Source organism: Danio aesculapii, chromosome 19 (assembly GCF_903798145.1).
Source record: "Danio aesculapii chromosome 19, fDanAes4.1, whole genome shotgun sequence".
NCBI lineage: Eukaryota > Metazoa > Chordata > Actinopteri > Cypriniformes > Danionidae > Danio > Danio aesculapii.
In genome coordinates this window covers 8,980,826-8,992,459 of record NC_079453.1, presented here as the reverse complement: position 1 = coordinate 8,992,459, position 11,634 = coordinate 8,980,826, and the positions used below count along the sequence as shown (strand labels likewise).

General features: G+C 34.8%; 1 protein-coding gene across 8 annotated transcripts in view; it reads left to right on the top strand.

Moving 5' to 3' along the window:
- The first annotated feature begins 2,555 nt into the window (after positions 1 to 2,555).
- rxrba (retinoid x receptor, beta a) overlaps positions 2,556 to 11,634 on the top strand; it is a 31,406-nt gene continuing 22,327 nt past the window's right edge. For 4 of the 8 annotated variants that reach the window (XM_056479607.1, XM_056479602.1, XM_056479604.1 and 1 more), the window contains exons 1-6: positions 2,556 to 2,686; positions 3,234 to 3,370; positions 5,331 to 5,560; positions 7,073 to 7,099; positions 7,511 to 7,664; positions 9,887 to 10,066. In XM_056479607.1, the coding sequence (XP_056335582.1) occupies positions 3,355 to 3,370; positions 5,331 to 5,560; positions 7,073 to 7,099; positions 7,511 to 7,664; positions 9,887 to 10,066 (607 nt within the window). In that variant the 5' untranslated portion in view covers positions 2,556 to 2,686; positions 3,234 to 3,354. Of the gene's footprint in view, positions 2,687 to 3,233; positions 3,371 to 5,068; positions 5,118 to 5,330; positions 5,561 to 7,072; positions 7,100 to 7,510; positions 7,665 to 9,886; positions 10,067 to 11,634 lie in introns of all 8 variants that reach the window. The other 4 variants (XM_056479608.1, XM_056479605.1, XM_056479603.1 and 1 more) reach the window with 2 other exon arrangements.

Here is an 11,634-nt window from a genome sequence, read left to right as displayed (position 1 = left end):
ATGTTTTACGCAACGGATGTCCTTCCAGCCACAACCCAGTACTGGGAAACACCCATATACACGCTATTTTAAACACAATCATACACTATGGCCAATTTAGTTCACCCAATTCACCTATAGCGCATGTCTTTGGACGGGGGAAACCCACGCAAACACGGGGAGAACATGCAAACTCCACATAGAAGTGCCAACTGACCCAGCCGGACTTGAACCAGCGACCTTCCTGCTGTGAGGCAACTGTGCTAACCACTGAGCTCCTCAATAAATATTTATTATTATTTTCAATGATACAGTTGGGCTGCTATGTTTTTGTTTGAAATTGGACAATTTTTCAGGATTATTTGAGTAGATAAACAGCGTTTCTTTGACTTTAAACATTTATTTACTGTTGGTTTTGATATGTTCAATATAGCCTTTCTGTACAAGAACAGAACTTTAAACTGCACGTATTCGATATTACAGTAAAGCTTAAAATAGTCCCTTTATATACATGTTTATATACATGTTAAAGTCCCTTTATAGCACATAAAAATTTATATTTTCTCAAAATGTCTCTATTTGGTTGTACAGAAAGGAAATGGCTAAAAGATACAAAAATAGCCATTCAAACAAACGGGCGTTTGCATGATGCAAGCCATTGAAATGAATGGGTTTTGTGATGGCAAACTGATGGAAAGTTTTGATGAGAAAAATTAAGAGTGAACTTAGTTATGGGTTTGAGTGAAGTGTTAATATTTGTGTGTTTTGTAATATTTTGTTTTATTTCCCTGCTGAAAAATCCAGCCTTAACCAGCCTAGGCTGGTTTTAGCTGGTCGACCAGCCTGGTTTTAGAGGGGTTTTGGCCATTTCCAGCCTGGTCTTAGCTGGTCAGCCTGGAAAATGAGCCTGGTTTAAGCTGGACAGCTGGTTTTGGCTGGGCTCCCAGCCTGGCTAGGCTGGTCAGTTGTTTTCCAGCTAAGACCAGGCTGAAAATGGCCAAAACCCCTCTAAAACCAGGCTGGTCGACCAGCTAAAACCAGCCAACCAGCCTAGGCTGGTTTAAGCTGTTTTTTTCTGTAGGGTTAACTTTTATAAAATATTTAACAAAGCAGTACAATACCAATAAAAAAAAGAAAGTAGTACAGAATAATTGTCACTAACCCCCCACCTTGACCAAAAAAAGGATGGCTCGTCTCTGTTACCAAACATATATATATATATATATATATATATATATATATATATATATATATATATATATATATATATATATATATATATATATATATATACACACACACACAAGAGATGACTACTTACATTTTTACAAAGCCAGTGTCATGAATATATAGATTAGAAATAAAGATGAAGATTTACAAACTTAAATTGCTAGATTCCCAAGAGTCTTAAGACAGGTCACCATGTGGTTTCAGCTTTTATCTGTGAAGTTTCAAGATGTAGTTGTTCCATGTGAATGACATAAAGCAACTTGTTCAACCATCTCTGTTAACAGGGAGCTTTTGGAGTAAGATCATCTTTTTAGCTGTAATCATGCCAACCATCAGGACTTGCTGTTAGGTTAACAGAAAGGTGTCTATTTTTATTAGAATATCCAAAAAATAGCCAAATTGTAGTCAGGTTGGATATTGGTTCCATAAGCACTGGAAAACAATTCAAAAATGTTGGACCAAAACAGGACAAAACCAAAATTAATGTGCCAAAGCCCCTTCTGCCCCACCACATCTGCCACATTTAGGAGATACAGACAACAGTATCTGGATGCAGCCTTTATGATGCAAGCTGAGATTGGATCTGTCAGAGATGAAATGTCAGACACAATGCACTCAATGAAGCTAGTGACGTCACTGTGATGGTAACAAAGTCCCTTTATATACATGTTGTGTATTCTGTAGTCTTTGTGGATACGGTTAGGGGTTATGTGAGCCCATTCAAAAGCATTACCTGCAGCTCAGATTGCGTCTGCAGCCAGGCCCCTCTCGATACAGAGGGAAATATTTTACTTAATCGTGTTTTAGAGAAGCGAAGGCAATGTAAAACTTTAAATTATATTAATTAATGTCTTGAGTTTATCGACCCTTTCTTTTTTCTCGACAGGGCTTCTTCCCAAATCTCATCAGCCAATATTTGTGTTTAATATTAATGTCAATTAATGTTTTGTTTTTTCAAGTAATGACAATTGACCTGAATGACAAATGTTTTAATTTGCTGTAATAGAACATCAAGAATACTGCACCAAATATAATTTTTCCTTCTTCTAAAGACATTGACAACATTTTTACTTTAAATTTGGAGCAAAAAAATCCAGATCCAGTTCCATAGCTGTACATTTAGAACAACGTCTGTAATTAAGTTGTATATTAATGTGTGAAGTTAATGCGACACACTTTTAAAGAATGACTCAGAGGCTGTTACATAAATGCACTTTCACTGCAGAAAACTAAATTTGGAGTTAGACATTTTGGCTCAAATCGTCTATTATATGAGCCAAAATGGCGTCGGTTTCGATGCGCGGACGTAAACAGCTTCAGTTTCCTCCTCAGAAAGGAAGAACAGGGCAACTGTGAGAATCACACCGAAGAGATGGGGACGGAGAGTCGCGGCCCTAAATAAGCCATTTTAAACATAAATCTTTATCGTATTAACGTAACTCGGGTTAATGCTGCTGTTGTTTACATTTCCCGACAGGTATAAATTGCTATTACTTGTATTATAATACTCGTATTTGTATTTTTTCGAGGTTTGTTTGCGAGCTGTAATTTGTTCTTGCAGAGTTATTAGCGTTTAGCTAACATGCTAGCTGAGTCGATTAGCCGAATAAAAATGTGTTTAAACAGATAACACTCGTAATATAAATAGCTGTCGTTTACTAAAACGCAATTAATGATTTTAATTATGTATTTTCAACAGGTTTAAGGGGGTAAAATGAGACTTGTTTTGCTGGTAAATTAAACCTAACGTTACCATTACAAGCTAATCGGCTAGCCGATACTAAAAATTACATTTGACATGGTTTCCCTTTAAAAGTCCTATTTCATCAAACTAATATACAAAATTCACTGAATGCATTTTTTTGCAAGCTAAAAGTCAAGAAACAGATCGTAAAATTAAAGCTTTTGCCATTTACATAGAAATGTAATATAAGTGTTTTTAAAGCATATCGACTAGTTATATCTATAAATTATTTGTATAAATGTTCATTGGTGTCATTTACGCGATGTTTTGGGAACTGCAGGGATCACTTCGGTTGGTAAAAGATCCACGGGCCCGGGCCTCAGTCCGCGGTCTTGAGTTCGAAAGCCACCCGACATCAGAGCAAGAGAGTCGGTGTGAACAGCAGAACCCGGCTGCACAACATGGGCGACAGCAGAGGTGAGACTGTTTTGCTTTTATACCCACATGTGGCTCCATGTTTGCACGGTGAAATTTACACTTAGAGTTGTAAACTTGGTTTTAATTGCCCTTTCTAAGGCTTAGTGCCCCGAATATGATTTTTATATGATTGTAGTATTGTTAAGGTGGTTAATTTGTATAGCTTTGTTTGCCTGAGTTGCATTACAGAAGACAAACCTTTGCAAAAGGCCCCCAAAAATTGATGAATATTTCTCTCCAGCTATTTAAGATGTAGTGTATTCAGTTTTTTATTCATTAAAACATTTTAAGACAATTTGTTTTTTAGCTAAAACTGCAATAACCCAATGTTCTTAAAATACATGTCAAGCTGCTGTATCTGAAATTTGAAAATTAAAGATGAATACAGCTATACAAGATTAACACTTGTGGCTTCTGTCAATATATTGTGACCTTATGAAGTGAAATGTTCGATCAGTGCAAGAAACTGAACATTATTTACAACATTTTTACATCCACAGCATGATGATTTACATGGCAATCTGGAGCATACGCTTGCTGTTTCAAAAATATATTCTGCAAATCTAAATTTGCTTTCAAGCTCTTGCTGTTTGTTTACAATTATGAGAAAGAACACATTTATAGTATTGTTATTAAGGCTATCAGTATTGAAAGACATAAATTGAATAATCACAATGCTAAAAAAAACATGCTTTTCCTAAATTTTTAGTCCAAATATCTAAAAATTCTTAATCAAGTAAAAATATTGTTTTGTTTTTAACTTAAGAAGAAATTAAATCAAAAGTATGTTTTTTTTCCCCTTAAAGCCAGTCAAAGTGGAGTAAGTTATATAATCTTCTTTTCATTTTGAAATGTAGATATTTGGACAAGAAGCGACTAAAATTCAGACTTAGAATTGTTTTTTTGTTTCATAAATGGTATAAATACAGTAATTAAATACAATTCTTCAGCTCCTGGTCAAATAGAATTCAGACTCAAATTTGCATATCTAGCGATGTGACTGTTGCAGATACTTTGCGGTATCGATGCTGAAATTATATATTATGCAGCCCTAATTGTTAATCAAAATGGCATTTACTTGTGCTCCTGCTCCAGACTGCCATTATCAAATATGGTGTAGTGTGGCAAGGCTGTAGATTAAAGAATTAGGGCTGGGTCATTATCAATAACTGTCATTGCAAATGTCAAATCTCTATTTCATTCAAGTTTAAAGGGGAGTTTTTGCTTTAGAGTGTGAGTTTTAGAAACCAGACTTTTATTGTTACTTTAAACAACTCTTGTATTGTACAAATGTGGCAAACACCTCAACTAGATAGACATTTCACAAATCTAACTTGCAATATTTCTGATCAATATTTATAAAATGTGTAAATATTAACTTAATCTTTTTAAGAGAAATGATTTTCCTAATTTCAGCATGTTCTAATATTTATATCAAATCCTAAAACAGTTTGTTTTCTGACTTAAAAGGCACAATTTAAATGGTGTGTTTCATTTTAGTAATCTTAAATATTGTTATATATAATATCACCTATCATGAAATGTAACTGTGGTTTGGTTTTTATGATAATTGGCTAAATATATTTAGAATAAATAGAAATGCTGTTGCTTTTTCTGGGCGAAATTATGTAGCGATACATTATCGTTACTGTTTTATCGCCTAGCCGTTCTATAAATAATATTCAGTTTCTTGCACAGGCTGATCGTTTTGCTTCATAAGACCCCAGTGTATCATCAGGAGCCTCAGGTATTTATTTTGTTTGCCTGTATAATTTTTTTTGCATTCAATGAATCACTAAAAGGTCACAATTTCAGATAAAAAATATCTTTGTATTTTTCTAATCTACGGATGCTCTTGGATGGCCCGAGGGAGAGTAAATTAAAATTTGCCTTGTATCATTTATTTAAATTGATTGTCCACTTTGTATTCAATGTATAATCTTTTGTCTTGTCTTCACAGATTCTCGTAGTCCAGACAGTTCATCCGTTTCCTCACCACCATCAGGTCAGCGTTCGCCCCCGTTGGCCCCTTCAGCTGCCGCCATGACTTCTCTCCCACCCATCACTTCGGCTGTGAACAGTCCCATCAGCAGCATGGGCTCACCCTTCTCGGTCATCAGCTCATCCCTGGGGTCTCCTTGCCTTCCTGGAACTCCCTCGGTGGGCTACGGCCCCATCAGCAGCCCACAGGTGAGCAGCTTTTCAGCAGGGTTTCATTCTGTGTTGAGGGCACTCAAAGAATAAGAGTTCAGCTTGTTATTGCCATCAGGATTTTTTTAGAACATGATCATGCTAGATTTAAGTTAATTTCTTTCCTTTTTTAAAGGTTACAGTTAGAAAGCTGCACAGTAGATCACCTAAAAATGAAAACAACTTATTCAAGTGGTTATAAATCTTAATCTACCATCATAGTACTAGATTTCTACCATGATGATATTAGATTTTTATGTCTTTTTTTCTATCTAGATAATGAAGATGCACAGTAGTTAAAGGATAGTGCACTCAAAAATAAACATCAACTTATGTACACTCCCTCAAGTGGTTATATATCTTAATCTACCATGATAATACTAGATTTTTACCATGATAATACTATATTTAAATTTATTTTTCTATTTATATCATGGAGATTACAGTCAGAAAGCAGCACAGTAGATAAAGGCATAGTTCACTCAAAAATTAAAGTTTACTCATTTAATATCGCTCAAGTGGTTATAAATCTAAATCTACCATTATAAAACTAGATTTTTATCATGATAATACCATGATAGTACTAGATTTATGTTAGGTTTTTTTATTTAGATGATTATGACAGTCAGAATGCTGCACAGTAGTTAAAGGGATAGTTCACTCAAATTATAATTAACTCACCATTTACTTCTTCTTGAGTGGTTAGAAGTCTGAGTTTCTTTTCTTTGATTGAACACGAGAAGACATTTTAAAGAATGCTGAAAACCTGTAGCCATTTACTGCCATAGTAGTAAAAACAAGTACTATTGATCTAAACGGTTCAGCTTTCTTTCAAAATGTCATCTTTTGTGTTCAAAATGATAAAGAAACCCAAACAGGTTTTGAACAAGGGTGTAAAAGCGTAAATGAGTGAAATAATAGTTTTTGGGTGAATTATCCCTTTAAGTTATCAGCATTGCAATGTATATTACAGTATGAAGGTTTAAGGTCAGTAAGTTTTTGAGAATTAATACTTATATTTATAAAGCACAATTTTTGATATTAATATTATAATGTTTTTTTTTTTTAAATGATCATGTGAAACTGAGTACAGGAGTAAAGACTGCTTTAAATTTATCTGTAAAATTATATTTTGAAACATATGAAATAAGCTTTTACTTTGCACACAAATTTCACTATTACTGTCTTTCAGTACTTGCATTTGTATATAGATTTCTCTATTTATGCGAACAAATTCATTGTAAAAATCCCAGTTTATTCTCCAAGATAATTGTAGTGTTTCCCTCTAAAACTGTTAATCTTTAACAGACCTACTGGTATTTTGACCTTAATTTCCAAAGTCTCTCAGGTATGCTTCTGCCGATCTAAGCCAGATTTATTTTTTGACAGCCTAAATTTTACTCTTAACAAACTAAAATTTCATAGTGGATTTAGTGATTCTTTAGCACCTAAACCCTCAATCCAGAAGCTTTTTTTTTGCGCGCTCCTTATCACTGCATTTCTGCTTCACAGATGAACATGTTTTCCAGAAACGCAGAGGTGAGACCTTGTACCCTCGCTCAGTTCCTCGCTCTGCAATGCTTTTTTTCGTTTTCTAGTCACTTCTCTTTCGCATAAACCTTTTTCTCTTTGCTGCTGCTCATAAATGTTCAGTTTGGATGATTAAATATCGTCTTTTTGTGAAGGGCTGTGTTCAGATTACATCAAAATGAAATCAAAAAAGTTGATCATGTGTTCAGAGGGTTTTATTAGAGATGAAATGCTGCTTGAATGATTTGGGGAGAAATTACTTATCATAAAAAAATTAACATGTATTTTTCTGTTAACTTCTGATTGGATTTTTAACACTAACAAAAATGTAAGAGTTATGTTATTTATCTAAAATATAATGTGCAATTTTCCTGCCACTCTTTTTCCATTTTGACGTCTCATCATCATCATCCTCCTCAGATCAACTCCACCGTGTCCATGTCGGGTCTACATGCTGTCAGCAGCTCTGATGACGTGAAACCGCCCTTTGGTTTGAAGCCGCTGTCCTCTCACAGTCCAGGACCCATGGTTTCACAGAAACGCCTGTGTGCCATCTGTGGAGACCGCTCCTCTGGTACATCACATGAACTATTCTGAATAAAACATGTTCTTTTTAGCTACTGATTTAAATTGCAAACCTAAAAAGGTATTGGCCTTATTCTGCAATGCGGAAATGCACCCATTTTTGCGATTGTTTTAGATGACTATGAATAATAAACGGCAGAAAACGGTCAAACTACTTGCTCTACAAACAATTGTGTTCATGATTATACTTAAAAAAAGTAGAATAATGTTATTAGAAAATGTCAGTTCGCAACGTCAACCAGCATAACAAGCTGCTTTTAAGACCTAAATATCAATGGAAGTGAATGAGACCCAAAGTATTGAGCCAAAAAAAGATTCCAATGACAGCACCCGCTCCTATGCCAAGAATAAGGTCAATAGCATCATCATTTTGGGTATGTGAAATCAGAAGTTTTTATACCAGAAAGATATAAATACCTACTGAATATTTTCTACCTACTGAAAGGAAAAAATGCTGACTCACTTCATACTTTTATCACAGTGCAGGCTTATTACCTTTTAATCAAGAAGACATTTTAAAATATAAGTTAGTAAGAACTTCATTTAATTTGATATATTTTAACATTTTCTAAATTAAGTACATTTGTTATCATTTGTAAGTCGCTTTGGTCATTTGTAAGTCGCTTTGGATAAAAGCGTCTGCTAAATGTAAATGTATAATGATATAACATGATTTCATCCTTTTTTTTGTAACAATTGTTCAAAGAAGTTATTTTAAGGCTATGAAGTAAACACTTTAATATATTCCGGTGTATATAAAATCTGTTTTTTGAATGTAATTTCTAGGGGTGGGAGAAAAAAATTCATTCATTAAAGCATTGCAAATTTTTTAGTTTTTTTTCTTCAACCACTCTGAATAAATTCTCGAAACTTCATAATCGATTCTCTTTAAATTAAGCCTGCGTGGGTGAGAGCTAGAAACAATAATAAACATATAATAAATATAAAATAATATACATAAAAAAAAATCATAAACCTTGGCGGTGTAATGGCTCAGTGGTTAGCACTGTCGCCTCACAGCAAGAAGGTCGCTGTTTCAAGTCCCGGCTGTGTGGAGTTTGCATGTTCTGCAGTGCAGAGTGCTGCAGTTTCCCCACACAGTCCAAAGACATGCGCTGTAGGTGAATTGGATGAACTAAATTGGCTGTTGTGTATGAGTGTATGGATGTTTCCAAGATCTGGGTTGTGGCTGGAAGGGCTTCCGTTCCGTAAAGCATATGCCAAAATATTTGGTGGTTCATTCCACTGTGGCGACCTCTGAAATAAAACTAAGCCAAAGGAAAATGAATTAATGAATGATTGACTAATAAACATATACTGCTGAATATGCTTCAAATATGGACAAAGATGGACAAACGTAAGAGTTTTAAAGACGCTGGCTGCACTTTTCATCTGGTGTGCGACCTGCTTCAGTTTAGAATTACTGAAGAATGTTATAAAAATAAATATAATTTCCAAATATTTTTATATAAATATATTTTTTTTTTAAAACCTTTTTTTTGTTAAAAGGCTCTAAATAAACTGTAAAAGGGAAGGCTCTTTTTTTATTTGGAATAGATGCTTTGTTCGTTATAATCGCTCTTTGTGATCTGGCTTTTCAATGTTTCATTCAGAGCTTTTCGTGGCGTATATTGCTTTGATAATAAAATAAACCGTTTTTATAATGGCAGTGCCATAAATGGATTCACTAACTCAAATTCCGGTTCAAATGTTAAGATCTGTCAGCGCCAAATAGCCTAGTGGTTGGTGTCAATATATAGAACAGGAGTGCTCACGGTTACCTAAGTTCCATTCCCGGCTTGAGGTTCTTTGCCGATCCTTTCCCCCTCTCTGCTCCCCTCACTTTTCTGTCTTTAATCTCCACTCTCCTGTACGTTAAAGGTGAAAACCCCCCAAAAATATTTATTAAAAAAGTGAAGATCTGTTTGCAAATCCAAGAAAAGAGGGGAAAATGTAGGTCAAGGATTGTTTTGAAATCAGATCACGACTCCCAGTATCAGATCAGATTGTGAAGTCTCTAAAGATTCCCACCTCTGATAGTTTGATGTCTTATTGCAGAAAATTGGCCATCTTGTCTTTGATTCGTATATATTATTTCATGATGTAACACTTATATAACAACAACATTATGAAATTGTCTAAATTGGGTCTCTCCAATCTGGTGACTAATCTTCCACCTCCACAAACTGACCTGGCGTCTGTTCTCTCCAGGCAAGCACTATGGAGTGTACAGCTGCGAGGGCTGCAAGGGCTTTTTCAAGCGCACTGTGAGGAAGGACCTGAGCTACACCTGCAGAGACAATAAAGACTGTCTGGTGGACAAGCGCCAGAGGAACCGCTGCCAGTACTGCCGCTACCAGAAGTGCCTGGCCATGGGGATGAAGAGAGAGGGTAAGAAGACAACCTTACACATACACATATCAGACGTCGAATAGGAGTTTCGCTGGTGGTGGTGACCTATAAGCAGTTTGAAGTGGGCGATGTCAGTGTTTTTTTTCCTCATGAGCGGCCCCATGATTAATAATCATTTGTTTGTAAATCACAGTACATTGGTCACAGTGTTTGTATTAACATGAATATGATGCAGCAGAAAGACTTGTGTGAAATATGTTTTGCTGTGATGAAGTGGTGCAATGATAGTGTTTGATAGGAGAATTAGTGCGTAGGATTTGATGGAAATGCAGATGTAGCCAAATCCTGCAAAATGTATTTATTTATTTGTTTTTAATTAGTTTATGTAAATTAACTTGTCCAACATGTTAGTCCATAACTAAGAGAGATAAATAAGGGGTTTGAGCTTATTCAAATGTGGTTAAACTGAAACAGTATTCACAAAAGCAGGTAGGGCTGGGTGATTATGAACTAAAAATAATAATCATTATCGATAATTATGATAAATATGAAATCTTAAAGCCTTTTTTTTTGCGTCTGGATAGAATTAGGTCAAACCAGACAATTACTTAAACGTTTTATTGTCAGAACATGACAATATCTGAGGTACAATCACAAATCTGAGGTTCTATATTAATATTTTAATTAATCTAGAGATGGATGTAAAAGAATATTTGATTTATCAAAGCATTGTGATTCTTTCTCTAACATTTCTGAATCAATTCTCAAATGTTGTAGAATCTCATATCTCTTCTAATTAAGCCTGCATGGGTATAAGTTGGAAACTATAATAAGCTGGAAAAAATAATACGCTTTTTACCCAGGCAAGTACGTATGCTGCCGAATTTGGTTCAATTGGACAAAGATGGACAAACACAAATCTTAAAGTTTTTTTTTTTTTTTGCGTCTAGATCAGGGCTGCCCAAACTTTTTCTTATAAAGGGTGAAAAACCAAACTTGATTGAGGCTGGTGGGCCAAAGGTAAATATAGTTGACATGGGTAATTTCCTAATTTATTTAATAATGTTTAAAAATGACTAGAAAACATTGCTTTATATTAACTAATACAGTAATGAACTTACTACAGTAAAAACAAAACAGTCTAATTTTTAACAGAATTACACTAGTTTTTGCCTTGATTTGCTCGCCGATGTCCTCTGCATAGTCCTATATCTGTCAAGTGACAGTATTTACAACATTTAATTGAAACCTTTAATTTCAGTTTTCCTTTTTTGTAGCTCAGCAATAAAACAAACAAAAAAGGTTACGTCAAATTAGAAATGTCAATCTCTGTGTTAAAAGCATTCGCCCCAACCCTCTTCATTATACTCACTCACCTCTCAGATGGGATGGTGGGCCAAATCAAAGGTTACAATGGGCCAACTTTGGCCCGCTGGCCCTAATTTGGGCATCTCTGGTCTAGATAGAAGTTGGTCAAACCAGCCAGCTAATTTTAACTTTTTTTATTGTCAGAACATGACAATATCTGAGGTATAATCACAAATTTGAGGTGCAATATTTATATTTTAAAAAGCTGTCAAGTAAACTTAAAATTCCTTTTTGTTAAT